This window comes from Colletotrichum aenigma, assembly GCF_013390185.1.
Source record: "Colletotrichum aenigma strain Cg56 chromosome Unknown KSG_Cg56_contig08, whole genome shotgun sequence".
NCBI classification, from domain to species: Eukaryota; Fungi; Ascomycota; class Sordariomycetes; order Glomerellales; family Glomerellaceae; genus Colletotrichum; species Colletotrichum aenigma.
The window spans coordinates 1,380,659-1,400,861 of NW_023500914.1; the positions used below are offsets into that span (position 1 = coordinate 1,380,659).

General features: G+C 50.8%; 6 protein-coding genes across 6 annotated transcripts; 2 read left to right on the forward strand and 4 right to left on the reverse strand.

The window, feature by feature from the left end:
• Positions 1 to 195: 195 nt before the first annotated feature.
• On the reverse strand, positions 196 to 1,895 carry prlL-8 (MFS transporter prlL; the record flags this gene model as incomplete). Its single annotated transcript, XM_037327145.1, has 4 exons — positions 196 to 1,170; positions 1,223 to 1,366; positions 1,428 to 1,628; positions 1,683 to 1,895. The coding sequence occupies 4 exons, from the start codon at positions 1,893 to 1,895 to the stop codon at positions 196 to 198; spliced, it is 1,533 nt and encodes a 510-aa protein (XP_037174466.1).
• A 962-nt stretch (positions 1,896 to 2,857) lies between these two features.
• On the reverse strand, positions 2,858 to 3,631 carry CGCA056_v011902 (Uncharacterized protein; the record flags this gene model as incomplete). Its single annotated transcript, XM_037327146.1, has 1 exon — positions 2,858 to 3,631. One exon carries the CDS (start codon positions 3,629 to 3,631, stop codon positions 2,858 to 2,860), a length of 774 nt encoding a protein of 257 aa, XP_037174467.1.
• A 1,025-nt stretch (positions 3,632 to 4,656) lies between these two features.
• sol5-1 (Bifunctional solanapyrone synthase) lies at positions 4,657 to 6,421 on the reverse strand (the record flags this gene model as incomplete). Its single annotated transcript, XM_037327147.1, has 3 exons — positions 4,657 to 5,155; positions 5,216 to 6,144; positions 6,281 to 6,421. The coding sequence occupies 3 exons, from the start codon at positions 6,419 to 6,421 to the stop codon at positions 4,657 to 4,659; spliced, it is 1,569 nt and encodes a 522-aa protein (XP_037174468.1).
• Positions 6,422 to 7,806: 1,385 nt separating this feature from the next.
• CGCA056_v011904 (uncharacterized protein) lies at positions 7,807 to 9,367 on the forward strand (the record flags this gene model as incomplete). Its single annotated transcript, XM_037327148.1, has 7 exons — positions 7,807 to 8,002; positions 8,060 to 8,079; positions 8,147 to 8,186; positions 8,238 to 8,311; positions 8,377 to 8,756; positions 8,822 to 8,917; positions 8,974 to 9,367. The coding sequence occupies 7 exons, from the start codon at positions 7,807 to 7,809 to the stop codon at positions 9,365 to 9,367; spliced, it is 1,200 nt and encodes a 399-aa protein (XP_037174461.1).
• A 2,657-nt stretch (positions 9,368 to 12,024) lies between these two features.
• pgxB-1 (putative exopolygalacturonase B) lies at positions 12,025 to 14,156 on the forward strand (the record flags this gene model as incomplete). Its single annotated transcript, XM_037327149.1, has 14 exons — positions 12,025 to 12,360; positions 12,419 to 12,445; positions 12,509 to 12,535; positions 12,588 to 12,603; positions 12,655 to 12,712; positions 12,765 to 12,803; positions 12,857 to 12,863; positions 12,915 to 13,032; positions 13,110 to 13,310; positions 13,363 to 13,376; positions 13,429 to 13,515; positions 13,567 to 13,640; positions 13,699 to 13,756; positions 13,827 to 14,156. The coding sequence occupies 14 exons, from the start codon at positions 12,025 to 12,027 to the stop codon at positions 14,154 to 14,156; spliced, it is 1,392 nt and encodes a 463-aa protein (XP_037174462.1).
• Positions 14,157 to 14,341: 185 nt separating this feature from the next.
• On the reverse strand, positions 14,342 to 15,442 carry olpB (Cell surface glycoprotein 1; the record flags this gene model as incomplete). The annotated part of the gene is made up of 1 exon (XM_037327150.1): positions 14,342 to 15,442. The coding sequence occupies one exon, from the start codon at positions 15,440 to 15,442 to the stop codon at positions 14,342 to 14,344; it is 1,101 nt and encodes a 366-aa protein (XP_037174463.1).
• Positions 15,443 to 20,203: the final 4,761 nt, after the last annotated feature.

A 20,203-nucleotide genomic window follows, 5' to 3' on the forward strand; every position in this document is an offset into this window, starting at 1 on the left:
TCCATGCTTCTACCATCAAAAGGTGTCAAATGGGTTTGTAATTCAATGCATTTTATGTAAACAATTGTGCAGTCACCTTCTAGCTTATAATTTACCAGTATTTTGACCAGGAAGAAGACAACATTGTAGATTTGTTCAAATGTAAATAGAGGGAAAGCTCAAAAGACAAAGTTCATTCTGTCTTTGGCAGCGTCCCTAACGGTAATACCTCCAATATGGATGGTTCTCCATTTGGCCTCCCTCGTCAAAGTCAATCACTACATCCTCGGGAGGCTTTCCGAACTCTCGATCTCTCCGTCTGTTCTCCCTAATCGTCATAATTGTCATGAAGGCGCTACCACCACCGGTCCAACATGTGGCTGCGAAAAGTGTCCAGAATCCCTTTTTGTAGGCCGGACCATCTGTTGACTGGAACAGATATCCAGTGGCAATGCCCATGGTACTTCCGAAGGACTGAAACAGTCCAGATGCGATTCCTTTCTTGATATCCCCACAGCAATTGCTTGTAATATTACCAACACTCAATGTGACCCCCGACAGGATTCCAGTCAAGATCAAGAACGTCGCACCGTATCTTGCGCTCGCTGCCGTGTGCGGTAGGACGGCCAGTAAGAGATCTCCAGTAGCCGCGACGATAGAACAGATGACCAGCAGCCCCGAGCAAGACTTCAGTCTGTCACTCGCGTATCCAACAACAAACACCATCACAAAGGCGACGCAGTAAGGCGGTGCTACCATCAGTTGAGCTTTGATGTTGTCGTATCCAAAGGTTGCGACGATGATGGGGGTAAAGGTCGCAATCGTGTAGGTCTGAAGGACCTGGCCCATGTAGATGAATATGTTCATCCACAGTCTCCAGTCACGGAGTTGATTTAGGGTAGTCTTCCAATTGATCTTGCCGTGAGTCCTGTTACCATCCTGCATCATCCGCCAGGTAGCGACGTCGCGCTCTCGAGGTGTAAGCCACTTTGTGTTGTGCGGGCGATCCGGAAGAACCCAGACACAAAGTAGACCGATGAGAATAGTGAGCAGACCCTCGATGAGGAACAGAGCTTGCCAATGTTTCACGCTCGGGTTCGAAATGTTCGCAACTCCGTATGCCACCCATCCTCCAAAGGCACCAGCCAAGGGTGTTGCCGAAAGGTAGATGCTGATGCGACGGCCCCATTCCTGTGCCACGTTAAGCGATGTCCAAATTCGACGGTTATTGAGGGTAACATACCGCTCTTGGATAGAGTACTGTCGTGAGATATGGAGCACCACTGATGAAACATGCTTCAAAGATGCCCAAAAAGAACCTAATGGCATACATGCCACCTGGACTGCCTGCGACCGCTTGTAAAGTTGCAAAGACTCCCCAGATGATCTAGCTGCTCGTCAGCACAAGAAAAATGGAAGAGTCCTTCTCTTTCTGTAATGAATCTTACCATAGCTGTCGCCAAGTATAGGGATGGCCGGATGTATCGCATTCCGATGTTCGTAAACAGATCAGCGATGCATGTTCCCACAAAGAACATGCTGACAGCTAATGAGAACTGCTTGGGAGAAAACCCGAGATCCTCACGAATCCCCATCAAGGCTGCGTTACCCAGAGCCCCACGATCCAACCATGTGAACATGTACAGAACCTGATCCGCCATTAAACACATCGTCACCAGGATCAAGAAGTTCTATCCACTTACCAGAAGGAAGGGAGGTAGTCGCATGTCAATCTTTCTCCTCACTGCTTTAACTTCCTCCGGCGTCACGGGAGGATCAAGGTTGTTCATGCGAGCCACGATGTCGTCCTCATCAATCGGACTCGGTACACTTTTTACACCAGCTCGCCCTCCCTCTTCATCCTCTGACACACTCTTGTGGCCGAGGGCCGTCGCATTGGATTTAGTGTCTGGCATCTCAACTCGACGCATATATGGTAGAGTCTTTAAGAAATATTCTTTGAATTAGGGGAAAGAAAAGACACTCTAGTGAAAATTATGGCTTGGAAAAAAAGCTGTTGGGCAAGTCAATGTGGTATTTCTCGGCTGTATGTCGTCACTTTTCCGTTGGGCTCGCGGTCTCGAGCCTTTGTGGTCAATAGCCGTTGGGCCACCTGCTCCCCCGCTCGTTAGGAGCTGCAGCAAGCCGATGCCGCAAACTTGGCGCACAGGAACAACAGTGAGCTTGATTCGCACGATGAGCCCCAATCTGTATCCACGAGTGTTGTTTGGGTTACAACGTCGATCACTTCCGTTCAGTCTGCCACGTGCTTGAGCGGGGAAAGCGGCCGGAACCAAGCGAAGTCATTCCGAAAGGTTGGCCGCCGGTGGCAGTCGGCGGTCATCAGCCCGATTTTACGAGCTTCGGCTATCGACCCGAAAATCGCATGTGTACCTAAGCATCCGAATGACGGAAGTCCGCGTTTTATAAATAACACTTGATTGCATATTCGAGCTTGTCGTCATTGCGACCGGCCCGGTCTTGATTTCCAGAATAGTGACTCCGTCTTGCTTTTACGTATTTAATAATAGGGCATTTCGTATTGGTCGGCGCCTTTGATCTGAGGCCCCTGGCACCCCACGCCGGCTCGGGCCCGGACCCCGCTAATGAGCCCCTCAGATTTACGCCGAATGCGCCGGGGCTTGTCGAGTGCGCCGCTTGTCGCCACGAGACTGTCTATGAGTCAACTGGGGCTCCCAATCTTGGCTTCATACCTTATGACTGCTTTCTGAATCTCATTTGAATTACGTTGAGTCGTGATCACGAAAGCCGGTAGTCATGGGCGACGTAGCAACGGGGCAAGGGGCTTCGGTCGTTTATATGATATTGTGAATGATTCTGAATTGTTAACTAATCTCCAATCCAAAATTTATGTATTTCATTGCTTCGCCTTTGCCTTAAGCTCTCCACGTTCCTTCACCATGTCGGCGATGCCGTCACCCAAATCAGTACCCAGTGCCTTGAATCCCTTGATAACGCCTTCACGATCTCCGTCACCCAGCTCCTGGCTCATCTTGAACTTTCCTCCAAGCCTATCGATCGTGATCTCAATGCCGATGATTGCCATCTTAGATAGCTCGATATAGCGTTCCGGCGCATCAGAAACTTTCCAAGGCCCTGACCGGTCGCCTTTGCCCGTGTAGCCCATTATTGAGGTCTCGCCCATACGAGAGAGGTCGTCAATCTGTTTTCCCAAGAACTTCTGAGTTTCCTCGGTCTTAGATTCGTAGAAAATCTTTGCCCTCCCATAAGCCTGAACAGCAGCATAGTTCCAGGTCGGCACGACCTTTGCTGTTGTCGGTTTGGTTTCGGTGTAGAACTTCGGTGTGACGTAGTGGTGTGTAGGCGCGGTGAAGAGGACCATGACCTCCTGGTCAAGGACATTCCCGGTTCCCGTACGGCCTTCGGCCGACAATGACTCGATTATGGCTTTGCTCTGCGGGTTCGCGCGTGCAAGGTGGCCTCGTAGGACGCCGAGCTCGGTTTCGCTGCTGTCGTCTTCGACATCGAGAACCCAAGGGATGTGGCTGGACTGGATTAGAGGGTATGTGGGAGAAGAAATCGCTGTGGTGAGGATGCCGAGGGGAAAGTCGCGGATGAGCTTGCGCAGTGCAGGTATGCTCTGCTCAGCGTGAACAGCGCGGAGATACATGCTGTGCGTGAATGATAGGTAACTCTGAATCTAACAGAGTGAAAGATTTTATCGAGTGTTTTAAAGGGTTGAAAGGAGACAATGCTCTCAAAAGAAGGCTAATAAGCGATTCATGCCACTCTAGCGGATTGCCTCGGGCCCGCTGATTTTAATAGCGCCCGGATGCTTGCTCTAACACAGGCGCCATGTTTTCGAAAGGGCGCGCGGTCCACTAATTATGGTTCTGTCGGTTTAACTGACTTGGGTATCTTTCGCCTGGCTGTTAGCATGTTTGAGCGCCTCCAATCGATCATTTTACGTACGCGTACAACGGCATTGGTTAAGCTGTTGCAGATGACCAAAGATGACACCGCTCGCAGCTGAGTGGCTGCTGCATTAGAGCGATTGAAGTAATTTCTAGTTACAGCAATTCAATCATCAATACATTGGATAAACCTCTTGTTGGAGCAGGATGCAATGCATCTATCTTCCGAAGGATGCAGATAACTCCGCGGAGGCTATCTTCGCTATCTCTGAAGTGGCTTTCTGGTTGGTCGGTCACGCATGCTTATCCACGTACTCATCTCGCGAGGCTGCCCGCAAAGCTCTTGCCAGAGAGCAAACCGAGGCCTGCTTGCGCGCAATTCCCTCTCCGGCAACTCCAGGAACGGATGCGGGAGTGGATGCGGGAACTTTGCCGCTTCTCCGCCGCTCGTAACCGGCCCGGTGGTGGATCCCGGTCCCACCAGCGGCCGAAGCGGCATGGTTTCCGCCGGTCGGATCGATGCGGCAGCAACGATCAACCTCTGTTAAAGGCGCTATGAACATCCTTACTGTGAACTTCAAAATGTGAGAAGAATCCAAGATGAGAACAGGTAAACGATTAAGTAAGTTCAAGCACGAAGCACGGGAATAACATTGCATCAGAACTCGCTTGATTGTTTCGTATCATTTGTGTCATTATCAATTACAGCCCAGTTCTCAATTGATATGGTGGTCTGCCCGTCCCAGACGCTTGATATTGGATTTCATAGCATCCGGGGTGATCAGTTCACCCTAGAGATCTTGAATCCTCCAGGAATCCTCTTCTGGAAAACGCCTTCGGGGTCATACTGGGATGCAACACTGCGAATGAAGTTAATGTTCGCGTCGCCATAGGTCTTGATGGGGTCCTGGCTAGGATCGGCGTAGTTGAGGTAGCGCCAGTTCACGTTGCCATCAACGGAGACAGCAAAGTCCTCGATTCTTACAGCTGCTGCAGCCATGTGGGCCCGAGCAACGGCTTCCTGGGCCTCAGTCTTGATAGTCACGAGGCCGAGCCACAGAATGGCGTTGTCAGCCTCAGAGTCAAGGCCTAGGACATTTCCGCCGCGCGAGCTGCCAATCTTGGCGAAGTAGGTCGGGAGCGGTTGGAAGACCATCTGAGTGGTAAACTCGTCGGCGCCGACAGCAGCCTTCATGGTGTCAACGAAGACTTGGTGAGCATCGACGGCCTCCTTGAGGATGGATGCGTCGTTCTTGAAGGTCAAAGTGAACCAGACGCTCCTGTGAATATCGATGGTTAGCGCTCCCTAATGGTTTATCGATGGATATGGATGAACCTACCGAGAGCCCGCAGGGATCTGAGAGTTCAAAGCGAGGTCAGACATGCTGCGGCGGGTCATGTCGCTGCTGATCGCGGGAATCTGGTTGATCTTGGCAAAGCCGGTGGTGTTGCTGTTGCCCTGAGTGTTGACGCGAGATGCAGCGATCAGGATGTCGTCGCCCATCGCGGTGTTGTGGGTGTAGACGAAAACCGCAGCATCGTCAGCGAAGGTCTCGCCCTTATTGGTGAAATCGACAATAGCATCGACAACAGCGTCAGAGTTGTCCTTGCTCATGAGGTGGATACCAGTGTAGAGGTCCTTCGCTGGGATCGCTTCCATGTCGAAGCGGGTGACAATGCCGAAGTTGCTGCTGCCGCCCTTCAAAGCCTTGAACAAGTCCGAGTTGGTGCTGTTGTTAGCTTTGACTATGCTTCCATCCGCAAGGACGACCTCGTAGTTGATTACCGAGTCGCATCCGAAACCCATACGACCGGTGAAGTATGAATTACCACCTCCAAGAAGGAAGCCACCCACACCGACGCCGCCATCACGGCCTCCAGTGACGGTCACGTTGTACTTCAGAAGGTTGGCGTAGACATCCTTCCAGTGGTCGCCTGGGCCGATGGAAGCCAGGTTCGTCGCAGCATCGTAAGACGACTGGTTGAAGAAAGCCAGGTCGATGGTGACACCGTTGGCAATGTTGTTCGTGCCAGCCCAGTGGTTATGTCCACCACCACGAACGGCAATATGCCAATCGCCAGCGCCTGAACCAGCGTTCACCAAGGCAGTCAACGCGGCAGAGACTTCCTGCGTGTCCCGGGGCTGAACGAGACACCACGGCCGAAGACGGGCACTCACGGACCAATACGTCGCAATGCGTGTCTCGTAGCCCTCGTCAGTGGCAAAGACCAAGCGGTCTCCCAAGCCAGCCGTAATCAAGGCATCGCACTATAAGGTTGTTACAAATGTCAGTCAGGAACTGTGTCACTTTTTCTTCGTTTACGTTGGTTGCATGACACGCATGTTGCAGGGGTTACTGCAAGTTTGCGGCGTAGGATTGAAGAAAGGGGGAAGCTTGGCGTACAGGAGCAATACCGGTACGGTTCGTGGAGGTTGCACGAATCGCCACCGGCTCCGGGGCCTCGAACGCGGCTGCGGAACAGATACCGGGCAGAAACAGAGCCGAGGCGGCCAAGAGGCTGGTGCTAAAGCCTCCGTTGAACATTGTGGCGTTGGCGAATGCGAGCTGCTCCACGATTGATCGAATAAACCCGGTGGCGATGAAGCCCCCGAGACAACTCGAATAGCAAAGATTGACACGATGTTGGTGAGCTTGTGGACCAGAAGCAACGAACAAATTTCTTCTTTCCACGTGGCGGTAGATATAAATCTTATACATGAGACGGAAGCATGATTTCTGCAATGACCGAGGCGCCGAGATTATTGATGCACGGCGACGGGTCTGCAGGGGAAGAAAGAAGACGATCTAGGGTCTTTAGTGATCAATCGATTCTATCTAAGGCCAAAATCGCTACATTATCCGCATCGGTGTAACTGGTTGAAATTCCTCGTGGTGGCTCTCAGGGGTCGTTGGGTAGTACCTGCAAGTCGATGTTTGCCATAGTAAAAAGTGGCGTGTTGAAGGATGGCGTTCTCAGGGTGACGCGCAAGTCGAATCTTCCAATGCCAAGGAAGTCTTCGGCAAAGGAGTTGATTTTCCAGCGGGACAAGATTCGGCAGAGGCTAGATGCGCATGTACCCACAACGCCATCTGACATCGCGCTGTTATGACTGGTTGTCTTGCTCAATCTCAATTCCATGTTGTTGGTCGTCAAGATAATGTTGTTGGTGATTCGTTACACTCGCTTCATCAATTACTGGGTCCTCGTCAGGGGAATCTCGGATCCTTACATTATCTGGGATCACCCCGAATCTCTTTCCCCGTTAGGTAGCAGCCATCAAGAACAAATCTTCGACAACCGTGTCTGCCTCCTGTTGAAAAACTCAGGACACCACATTGCTGCTCCTCATGAACCATCGGCGGTTGTCGAAGAACTTACTCGGGACAACGCCAAAGCTGGCATCCCTCCTCAGTGCACGATTCAGCGATCCCTGCCAAAATACAGTGACAAGACTCAACTAACCAAAATTAGGCACAAAGCCGTTGGTTCTGCTGTCGTGAAGAGGGACGGGCGCTCCATCAATGCGACGGTGGCACGGTGCGGCACAGCGCGCAGTGGTGGAGAATAATGCTTGCCTTGACCGGGGACCAGGCTACCGGGGAAGCTTCCCAGAGGCTTACAGCCTTGGTGTTGATTCGAACCCTGTCTCTTCCATTCCAACACATTGCAAAGGCCCTTGATGCAATCTACGATCCAACCATGAGTTGAAGAAGGAGAGCAGAGTCCGAGAAAGCTGGTGTGGGGCAAGCAAATGTACGTGGGAGGGTAGCGAGAATCTGGAACACTGGATGAATCCGTTAGGCAGTCCTCAGTGTTTCTGTTCTGATATTCCTAATATACTTTTGGGTCCGTCCCTCTGGAGAACGATGTTTCTGCTATTCATTGTTTCTCGACTACATGCTTTGCGACGGTGAGATATTGGATCGCTATGTCTAATACCTCTGGCGTGATCACGGCTCTTCCAGCACCCGAAGGATATGTTGTGGACTTTGACAATCCACAAAGAAGGGATGTAATCGAGTCATACGTCGTTGTTGGTATTGGCATGTTTCTTGCCCTTCTATTCCTACTCCAGCGTTTGTATGCGAAGATCATCATCCGCAAGAAGTTTGGACTTGATGATGGTATGCATCCCGGCGTCCGGTTGGCAGAGGCTTCCTTATGAACTGACATCTATGCAGTACTTCTTCTCTTCGGATGGGTGAGTTGCCTCGATTCCTACCCACCTATCTTGCATGCACCTCGCGGATCCCCATGCTGACCACTAGGAAAAGGCTTTCACAGTTGCGATTCAGGCGTTGATGATAAGTCAGTCGTTCCAAACCACCATGTCATCCTCCACTGCTAACCCAGACGCAGAGGCTGCTCTCGAAGGATACGTCGGGGTTCATGGCTGGGAGATACCGATCGAGAAGTTCAAAGATTTCACATTCGTATGTTCTTATAATGCGCCCGGGATGTTCTTTATTCACCGGTTCAAGTCGCTGATAGTCAACAGTGGAACAGCTACATCAACCCGATTGTCTACGCAATCCCACCAGGAGCCTGCAAGATGGTCATCCTATTGTTCTTCCTCGAGCTCAACAACAACGCCAAATGGTTTAAATGGTCTGTCTACATCACGATGTTCGTGGTAGTGGGTTCCAGCTTGAGCATCCTCTTCAGCTCCATCTTTCCCTGCAAACCGATCCCATCCGCATACGACCTCGTCACCGACGGCGAATGTATCGATCGAGTCGCGACGTTTAAGGCAACTGCGGCATTCGGAGTCATAACAGATGTCATGATCATTTGCATCCCGGTACCGATGGTCTTGTCTCTGCACATCTCAACACGGAAGGAGGTTGGACTGCTAGTCTTATTCGGCATTGGTTCGGTGTAAGGGCAAACCTCGGGAACCTTGGTGTTTCTTCATTGTATGGGCAGCGCTGACCGTACGGCAGGACTGTCATCACCTCTGTGGTCCGTTTGTACCTTTTGATCACCATTCTGGTCGACGCCGATCAGACGTGGGGTGGAATTTTCATCAACATTTGGGTGTAAGTCAGCCTAGTCGTGTCTTACCTTGTTTAATGATGTCTGACTTCTTTAGCAGAAGCATCGAAGCGAACCTGCTTGTTGTGTGCGCATGTCTTTCCACGCTTCGCCTCTTCTTCCACACCGTTTCTCCAAAACTTTTCTCCTCTGGTGCAGGCACAACTGGGAAATCTGGCGGAGTGTCGGGCAATGGTTTGCGTACCATAGGGGGCACTGGAGGAGGGATTTCAACTGGTCATCGTTCTCAGTATAACCGGTTTGACACCAGTCGCGATGAACCGGAGTATGACATGGACACTTTCCACGTACAGATTAAAGGGGGGCCTCGCGAGCGAGATGTGGAACGCGCCCAAATAAAGGATTCAGGTGGCACATGGAATGACCCGGACAGTAGCAGCGAGAGGGCTATCGTACAAACCACTGAGACGCACGTCTACATCTCAAAAGCATAGACATCAGATACGCGGAATATTCGTCTACTAGTACACTTATGGGCCCGGTGAATCAATTTTTCCATGTTTGAGGGAAGCTTCCCTTCGCTGTGTTTCAAAGTTCCTAAAGAGACAGACCTCTAAAAGCGCTTGCGATGCTTTTCGTGCTATAAGGGTATGCGGACGCATAGCTCAGACCTTCCAAAAACCTCAATGGCTGGCTAAAGAGGTAGAAAGGAAGAACCTCAACGGCTAACTACATGCGAGAAACCAATAGCGTGGAAATCAGGGTTTCGTAAAGAGACGGAGCGATCTTTCACGCCTGACTAACTGATCTAACACTATTCTTGTATTAGTTCTGATCCCACTAAGCAACTTAGCATGTAAAATAGACAACGCAGGTTTTGTCGGTCGTGTTCCTCAGTGTCACAACAAGAAGTTATTGAAGATAAGTTTTTGCCACCGCCCAACAACTTGCTCTTCTGGCTCTCTCTGGTATACTTGAATGTGTTTCTCGTCATGGCGTAAGTGACTCCGTATCTGCCAAGCCACCAAAATACCGATGGCTAATTGCTACAGAAGCCAAGAACTGAGTCTGTTGGAAAAGCTTCCTGCGGAGCTGTTGCTGGAGATCCAGCAGTACCTTCCCATTGAACGCAGACCACTGTTCCCGATTCTCAGTCCCAGGATCCTGGAGAAAATTGGTTATTATCCCAACGCTCTCAGCACACGTGAGCGCAACGCTCTCCTACGCCAAATGGAACAATACGATATGTACCCCGAGCTCATTCTTTGTCGATTCTGCTACAAATTCCACCGGCCAGAGCTTTCCTTAGCACTGGATTCAGACGAGTGGACTAGGCTCCGTTGTCAAGGAGAGGGCGCTCACTTGCATATACGAACGCCGTATTTCGAAGAGCATGCGCACAAAACCGTCGTGGCCGGACTCATACGACAGCAAAGTCTGCGTCACTTACTTCTTTCAGTGCCCATTTCATCGAACGTTCAATCCATGGTCAGGGTTGAGAAAAAAGTCGAAGAAATTCAGATGGATTCTCTACGCGACTTGAAGGTTGTGGGAGGAAGATGTTTGCTGAAGATGGCAGACATCTTTTATTTCGAACCCCAACTGGCGAAGGCCACCTACCATGAAAACCCACCAGGTCATTTTCGTCTAGGTACGCTGTTGAGTGGGACTTGCCCTCATTTGCATCCGAACGAGATGATACAGGAGGTATTCTTGCCCAGCGGTTGGCGCGATCAAGCTGAGGTCAGTTTGGACAAAATACTAGATTGTCTTTGGAACCATGAAAAGCCGTGCCAGAAACACTGCTTGCCCTCACTCAACTGGATCCGCAGCTGCCACACCTGTCCTATAGACTATTCTATCAGTGCAATGGACGCTCCTTTTGCCTTTGAAGGGAAAAGGGTCAGGGCAGTAATTCTCACAAGCTGGAGAGACCTCGGAGATGGCAAATTCAAGTATACTGGTTCCAATGATGATAGGTACCAGGAGCATCTAGAACGTCTTTGCCGGGGTCGTAAGAGCAGAAAGTGTGGGGACATCTTTCAAGCATACGAGCAGACGAGCCAGATGAGCTTTGCGCCTGACTATCCCAAGGATAGAATCACACTCGACACAGATGATAGTACGACGATTTTTACACCAAGCAGGGTTGAACCACGTGCAGATTAGCATCACTAGCCAGCAATAGAACATGGAACTTTAGAGTGTCATGGAGAAGCGACCACGTTTTTGATGTGCTAGAGCGACTGCTTTCCCGATGCACTCGCTGTTGTTGTCGTTGTCTTCGTCCTCGCTACCGTGCCGCCGCCCATGATCGCGTATATCGTTGTTACTGCTGTGACTACAATTGCTGTGGTTGTCGTTGTCGCTATTTCGTATTGCAGTTGTAGACGTCCTCAGTCGAAGTTAAACCTCATTTCTTTCGAGTACGCTGAAGGTAGGTATATATGTCTGCGTAAATATGGGAAAATCAGGCCATCTCTTGAGGAAAGCCATCCTTTTGTGCCACATCTCTTCTGTAGGACATCTTCGTGTCGCCGCCCATGAGGTTAAGACTGGACTCAGTTCGGCTTTCATCTCTGCCAAACCAACCGGACCAAATTTACATGGTTTAACCAGCGACGCGGTGTCTTTATCCGAACGTCGTCGTTCAGGCCAGGGATTTCCCACCAATAAGCCCAAGCCCAGCGCTGCAGTGCGACCTGTCCAAGGATCTCCCCCGCACATCTCCATGATTACCCCAGCCAACTTCCCCACGCCGATCTCCCACCGGCCTGGAGCGCCAGACCGCTTCGCGGCAAGATGTGAGAGATGAGCTCGTTGGTCGGGGGTCTTTTCCGACCCGCGCGGGGGGTTCAGAGGCTGGGCAAAAGCATATTTTCCGGCTTTAATTACAATTAAAGTGATCAGTCCAGCGTGTTTGCGCTGCGATGACTCCATTTTAACTTTTCCGTCTGATGAGGAGTTCACCCGAAAAGAAGTGGGAATGCCCTCCTGCTCCACCAAGAATGCGTCCTCCAGGGTTCGGCTGAAGCCTTTAAGATGGGGGGCGAGGACCGTCCTCAGTCGCTCGCTCTTTTTGGTATGTTTCGTTTGAGCGGGAAAAACGGATAGTGTCGTTGCATCGCATCCCTGAGGTGCCTCGTAAATCATGCGTCTTTCACGATCATTCGCCCTGCTTGCAGCCGTCACTGGCGTGCTGTCGTACGCGGTGGAGCTGCCTGCCGGTGTTCCGAGATCTCTGCAAGAGTTCAGGGACGTCCACCCCTACACGCCCCCTTCGAATGGGTGTGGACGCAAGACTGTCGAGATCCGCGCTTCGAGGAACGATACGGATGACGTCTCTGAGGAGTTTCGCAAGGGACTTCAAGACGCTAATAACGGCGGTACACTGTACTTGCCGAAAGGGAAGACTTTCGTCATTGCGAAGGCACTTGACTTGACTTTTCTAAATGACGTGCATGTTCGTCTCGAAGGAGAGATTAAGGTGTGCCACACAAGATCGCCTTCTGTCTTAGCTGCGAGTACTAACACACTTGGTTCAGTTCACCAATGATGTCGCTTACTGGCAAGTACGTGGAAAAGATATCTTGCATTATTCGGCATAGCTTCATGGCATTAACAACGAGCCGTAGGAAAATGCCTTCGAGCACCCGTTCCAAGTAAGTCTTTTCGACATGACAACTTGACATGATTGAAGCTAACCAATGGCAGAAATCCATCATGTTCTGTATGCTATATTACTCAAAACGCTATGTTGCGTGACTAATTCCTCTTGCAGGGAAGTGGGGTGGAAAGGACATCAAGATCTATGGTGACGGTGTCATCAACGGACAAGGGTTCGCTGAGTATGCCCACTGTCAACAGCTTCTTGGCTAACACTTTAAACAGCCAACGCTGGTGGAATGAGTTCAACGCCGGTATTGGATCGTAAGTATCAGTTTATCCTCCATTACATTCTGTGAATACTAACACTACCCTAGTATCTTGGTGAGACGGTCCTGCTCTTCGTAACGCTGTCCTCCAACTGACCAACCCCAGAACCCTGACAATAAATACCTTCGACCCATCCTCTTCTACGTGGAGAACACTACAAATCTAGAGGTTGAGGGTATTCACATGAAGGATTCACCTTGCTGGACAAACTTCATCGTTGGATGTAAGTCATCATGATACCTTGGCCGCGACTAAGGTCATGGGACTTCATCGTGTTCCCGAGACTGACTGCATCAATAGCCAGCAACATCCAGTACAAGGACGTCATCGCCACCGCCATCACGAACAACGGCAGCATCATCCCCAAGAACACGGATTTCTTCGACTCCCTCGACGTGCAGGATGTTCGCATTGAGCGTGTCTGGGTCAACATCGACGATGACTGTTTCTCCCCCAAGTCCAACAACACCAACCTCTACGTGAACACGATGTACTGCAATGGTGCGTTTGACTTCTGATGTTCTATCTTGGCAGAAGCTGATTTTACTTTCAGGTACCCACGGTCAAGTAAGAATACGAGAAAGCCTGCGATAACATGACGACTAACCCGTATTCTTAGTCAATCGGATCTCTCGGCCAGTACGCCGGCGAGATGTCATTCGTGAAAGACGTTCACATTGAAAACGTGTGGATGTTGAACGGCGACGTAAGATCTTCACCAATCCAGTCAACCGCGACGCAACTCACACATTCATAGTACTCGGGAGCTCGTATCAAGACCTGGGCCGGCCCTAACGTCGGCTACGGATACGTCGAGAACATCACATACAAGTAAGACCCCTCCTTTGTCACCTCCACCTCCACGAGGATTGCTAACCCAGCCATAAAGGAACTTCTGGCTGGCAAGAATGGACTACGGAATCATCCTCGACTCGTGCTACTTCAACGTAAGACATCTTCGTGGCTGCTTGGCAGCAGCAGGCCGCAAACGTCCGAGATCGCTAACAAGGGGCCTAGATCAACGAAACCACCTGCGAGCAGTACCCATCCGGCATGAACGTGTCCAACGTCTTGTTCGAGAACTTTACGGGCTACACGAGCGGTATCTACGGCAACGCTGTCGCGAAGCTGACCTGCTCGACGAACCCCGATGCCGTCTGCCACAACATCACGGTGAAGAACTTCAACGTCACGAGTCCCTGCGGCGGTGACCCTGTCATCATCTGCGATGGTATCGATGGTGGCATTGACACGCCGTGCGTGAGCATCGACAGCGAGGAGGCGAAGGCTGCATTGGCGGCCAAGTGCCAGACGCCCCTTGCCCCGATCGACACGAAACCATGGTAGATAGTCTGTTCATGCATACCGCATCGCCACAGATGAAGAGAGGGAGATGGTATGAACGGATATTATTAAGTATAGTATTAGAGTAAATGTAAAGTGAAGTGCATATTATGAAATCAGGACTCCCTCCCAATGCGAGCACATATACGTTCAGTTCGAGGCGTGAAGATGTCCGTCAGCCGTCAGGTCTAAGCTCCATCGCCTCCCGTAGGAATGGTGCCAGTACCAGGTACGGGGTTCAGGAGAGGCTGGGAAAGGACCACGTCGGACTGCAGAGGTTGAGACAGAACCAAGCCATCGGGCATGTCAGAGGTCACTGTGTTCGAAGGTCCATCGCCAGCAGGAACGGGGTCTTCGGCAGGTGTGGAATCCTCAGAGGGAGTAGACTCGGGAGTAGACTCAGGAGTAGGATCGCCCGCAGGAATGGGATCCTCAGCCGGAGTCGAGTCTCCAGTGGGTGTTGATTCATCAGTTGGTGTCGGGTCGGCTGCGGGAGTGGACTCGTCGGTGGGAGTAGGGTCGGCGGCGGGTGTTCCGTCATCAGTAGGTGTAGGGGGGTCAACCGCAGGAGTAAAAGCCTCAGTGGCAGTAGGGTCCACCGCAGGCGTGGAATCGTCGGTGGGTGTAGGATCATTGGCAGGGTCCTCAGTCGGATCGGGGGCAGGGATGTCCTCTCCGGCAGCAGGGACAGGATCCGGCACTGAGCCATCGGTAGATGTGGCGACCGGGTCTTCAGCATTGACCAAATCAGGAATTCCAGTCTCAGTATCCGCCTGAACGGTCTGCGTGGGCGCGTCTGAGTTCAAGACTGGTGGGAGATGGCTCTCTGAAGCTGGGTTGACGGTGGCGATGGAAAACCATTCAGTACCGCCCTTCTCGGGAAGGAAACCCTCAGATGCGCTCTCTGCATCGTGGTAGAGACCGTCCTCCTGGCGGTAGTAGACATGGGCAATGTTGATGTACTGCTTGTCGTTGTCGGGGCCGGCCTTCCATACGGCGTAGACCACAGACTCGGGAGCCATGGTGCTGCCGTCGCGGTTCTTGCATGCGATCCAATCTTGCTGGATGTAGATGGGGCTGCAGACGACGTCGAAGGCTGGTGCTCCAGAGGGGACACCTTCAAAGCCCAAGAGGTTGAATTGAGAGCTGCATCCTCCTGGAGAGCATCCCCACTGGTAGTCGGTGGCCAGCCAGCCGTTATCTTGCTGCTGGCGGCGGTTAATGACAGCGGCAGAAGCACCGACTGCGAAGGCTGAAGCCACGATGGCAATGCGGCTGCTGCCTACCATCTTGATGGAAGAGATTACTGGTATTGTGGTGATTGTATTGGCTGCTTGAAGGCTGACCGGCTTGAGACCGATAACTTTCTCGGGGGGCCAGGACGCTTTTATTGCGAGGGGCTTCGGTCAGTTTCTCGGGTGAGACAACGACGTTTGCGTTTGCGGTGAGACAGAGAGAGCGATTGTTCGCAAAGGAATCGCCTGTTGGAACGGTTTCTGTGTGATGATGAAAAGAATGAGACTCGGACAAATGTGGTTCTCTCTTTCAATATATAAAAAAATCCCATCCCTGCGAAGGCTGAAGCATCGTAAACATTGTGATAGTGCGCCACGACAGGCAGGAGATCGCCAGCTCGCCACGCAGATCTCCAGGGCAAGCAAGCCAGAGAATGTCCGTACCCACACTAGACCCAATAAGATCACCAGCTAGCGATGTAAACGTTGTTCCCACTCTCGGATCCGTCTGACAAACAACAGCTTTCCGGACTCGGTCACGAAATGCTGCCGCGTTTGGAAGGGTTGGCTGGGGTTGGTCTCACTCCACAAAGACCCCGCCAACGCCAGGGCACGAGACCGGAGAGAGCAAGCACGGCAACGTCGTAGCCAAATTCTTGGAAAGGACCGATCCAGAGCCAATCATGGCTGTCAGGCGTGGCAGGCTAAAAGGCTTAATTCAGGTAGCACCACGGCTTGTCCGCCCTACCGGGGTCGAGTCGGGTGCCCAACCTGTAAGACATTGAATCGAAGCAGTCAACCGGAGGGCTGTTTTGGATGCCACGGGCCGTGGGTAAGCTCAGCCCGTGGCCCGTCGGTTCACTCCGACTGGTCCGTTTTCCCTTCGGCCGCATCTCCTCTGGGCTTTCCGCCTCGATGGGAGCTTCAAAGCGGCCAGCCGCTGCCACTCCTGCATGCAGACTTCCATGGTTTCCATGGGCGAATCCAGACGTTTGGCTTCCAGCGGTCTGGACCAAAGAGACCGAATGGAAACCCTCTTCCCACTTAGACGCGCGATGGCTGGCGTGGTCGCGCGTGTCCGCAATTTTCGCGATCACTCTTCGAGGGATGGCTTCCATCAGATGGAGAACAGGAACGACTTGGCGTTGACCGCAAGCAGCATGTTCACATACGACCCCTGGTCATGCCCTTGCCAACCAAGCTGAGGTCGTATCCGACTGTCTGGTTATACGCATGTCTTGGTCTCACTGAGACTCGGCAATTCCAGCGATCATTCTTTTACCACTCAAGTCGGCGATAGTAGTAGTACCCATCGTACTGGTTTTTCTCGATGTCGGCCTCCACCAACGCCCCTCCTGCCGTCTTCTCGCTTACATATCTCAGCACTTCAGCCGCACGCCAACCTATGGAGGTTTAGTCTAGAATACGGTTTTCCTGTTTGGGAATATCAGAACAAATGCCGTGAATGGTCGAAGCCAGTAAGCGGCTCGTTCACGCGTTGAAATTAAGTTACCTGGCGTCTCGCCGGTGCTATCGGTGGGCCGGTCAAGTCCGAGAGGTTGATCAGGTGAGGCTCCATCGACTGCATTTGAATCAGTGAGGCCAGCGATGATCTTCTTAATAGTGATCTTAGTCATTCGCGTACACTCTCTGATTCCTCAAGCAGGTCATCGCTGTGTTCTGAGCAATCCTGGTTTTCTCAGTCAAATGCAGGAGCCCCCTTTTCCGGCAAAAGTATGAGAGACAAATTTTCTTGACGTAGCATAAAGCTGTGCTTATCACTTTCATTCCCGTGAATGATTCGACGGACTCGACCTCATGCTAATATACCAATTTGTAATGCGGTGGCTCGTGATACTCTGTTAATGGCATTTATCTTACAAAAGAAATTCTCAATATGTGGCCAAGATATTTACCACAATCAGTCGAGGGATTGTCGAGAAATAACGTAGCTCGAGAACCGGTGTGGTCTGCAAGGGGGTCCTAAAGAACGCGTGATGCGCTGTTTATTTGGTAGTCTCCGAGACTCGAGCCTCATCCACACCAGCCGCTATCTTGTGTTTATTCAAATAAGCTCTCACCTTCATTCCTATACTTCGCCGATGCATATGCCCGCTGCATGCCGCCCGTTGTGGCTGGCTGGGCAGTTTTACCAAATTTGTCATCTTGTCAGAGCACGGCTCTGTCTACCAGACCAAGTCTTCAATAGTCTTCTTACTATCCAGAATATGGAGAGTAATTCTCTTGGGTTGACCAGGACTTGACGCAGGGGAGTTCCGTATGACACACTCACAAGTGTTCAGTGGTCTGGTCTGGTGTTTCACAGCTACAACGACTCAGACATCAATCAACTGCATGGAATAATCCTCACCTGCGGCACCAACAATACGATAATCGACTGATGTCTGCCAAAATCCCTCATGTCCGCGGTTATGTCAATAAACCTCTTTTGTTGCCCCAAACTGCAAACACCATACGAGATTCTCTGTTGTTGCCCATGCGACACTCACAGCACTCTTTTTCACTGGTTTTAGAGTCATGCTTTCTGTTGGCTCAAGGCTGCACATGACACGAACGTTGCTACTGAAGGCTGTACTGTCTAGTATTCGGTGCTGATATATATTACATTACAGCCTGCAGATGAGATTGTTTTTTTTAAGCAATAGCAGAGAGCTTTTTGAGAGTTTTCGGGAAGAATAATTGGTCAAAATGTCTTGGTTTGATCTGGCGTGCCTTGTGAGAACCAATAGCTCAGCGACGTGCCTGTGAGCGTATTCACTTGAAGGCTACAAACCTCGTCCTCATTTTCCATCGCCCGCAGGTTGTTCTTGTACTATTGTCCCTTACTTCCGTTCTTCAAGGCTGTAGACACCCTCTAAAGACAACTTTAGACAGGACAAGATGTCAATATATCGCTAAGAAGTTAAATGCTTTACGCCCAACCCGAGTGGATCAAAACATTTCCTTTGCAAAACCCCAAGCTGAGCTCATCTATGATGCTATGTTATACCCCAAAAGGAAACTCATCTCAGACATGCTCCCCCGACAAAGTAAACCACTCAGTCGTACCGATGGATGATCTATCATCTTCCTGTAAATCAAAAGGTCCGCCAGGACACCTTCACGTTTACTACAAAAGTTGATTCTCAGCGCCGGTGCACTATGCAGAAGCAATGCTGTCCGGTGGGAGTAGGTTTCTTACAAGATCCCCCACGTCCTCAGAAACTATCCTCTGCTCTCACACGCGAATGAGCCCTAATCCTCTGACTTAATTGTTCGTTTCCCGCCCTTGTCTCCCGTCAACAATTCTTTCCATCTATTCATCAGACTATATTGTCACTTCTTGCTAAAGTCTCTGTTTAAGGTAGTGCCAGATTCCTAGAGATGCACAGCTGAAATCCAGCTATAGCGGAGCCCAGTGTGTCAAGCGCGGTTTGATGGAATCTTTCATTTGCAGATACTTCTGCTTGAACACCTCACTTCCTCTCAAGCTGACGTAGACATACCATCTCAACAGTAACCCACGGTGCTGTCACAAGCCACTCAAACTGGGTGGAGATTCAATTACAAAAGGGAGACGGCACCGAGAGGCTTTACATCTCGGACAAGACAATGAGCTGTCGTTGAATTTGAGATAAGACAATGCTTTGCCAACATCCCCTGAGTCGTTACCACAGCGATGCCCTCTCCACTATCCATCCAACATGAGAGTTTTACACAAGGTCAGCAGAATCATGACTGAACGCGTCCTTTCGTTCTATTACACGTCATCTCTATCTCATATTTATTCATCTCGATTTCCGAATCTTGCCACGTCGCCTGCATCAAAAAACATTGTCCGCTGAATTCTCGCAAGAGATACTTGTCATGAACGTGTTTTAAACCGCAATTCAAGCAGAGATGTTATCCTTCGTCAACTAGTATTGAAGATTCATAAAATACAGCTGCAAAGTTCTCCTTTTTATAATACCGGCCAGTAGACCCCGACACGAACCTTGACACAAGCCCATCCCCGCCCTATTCCCTTCACAGCCGAAATATAGTCGGCTTCAATTCCTGAATCAGTACAATCATGGACCTCGAGCTACGAATCACATCTCTTCCTCCTTGGTTTATCCTCAATAGGTATAAATTGAACCACATCTCCCGCAACTCTGTTCTTCCAAGCCCACCGCAATGTAAACAGCGTAAACCTATCTTTGAAAGCCAACGCAGTAGCAAGCAATCTTCGGGCTCAGCGAGCACGGGGCTACCTGAGTCCTGATGAAAATGTCTAAGAGGCGATCTATAGCTAAGCGATGTGTTCCGCATCGCTCGTCATCCTCCGCCGCTTATTCCACCCCCTAGCTCTTTCAATATGGGGACGTGTCCGTGACTGCATACAAGACCCTTATGGCATTGAAAAAGAACGTGAGCAGCGTGAGACAGATTGTCAGGAGAAGTGGCAGTCTCACGGGATGAACTCACCTCAATGACCGCACTTCATTTTGCCTGTCGAAGTCACAATGACAGGAACCTCACATATTTTTATATTCTACTAATTTCCTGGCAATATCAGGATCCCCCAAAGTACCAGCGCTGCATGTTCCGCCTGCCTCGGGCATATAAAATTACCGACCAGGCGCTTCAGAGCCTCGGATGTCAAGCAGAATCAAGCTCAATAGTGTTACTCATTGCTTTGAGTCTGCACGATGAACTAGAAAATGTACAGGTGAATCGCGAAAAGTCCTCGCGTAGCTCCGCTTCTCTTTAAATTACGCCTCGCAACATACACGCACACACCTTCGTCCCCATCCGTGATCACCGACAATCGCA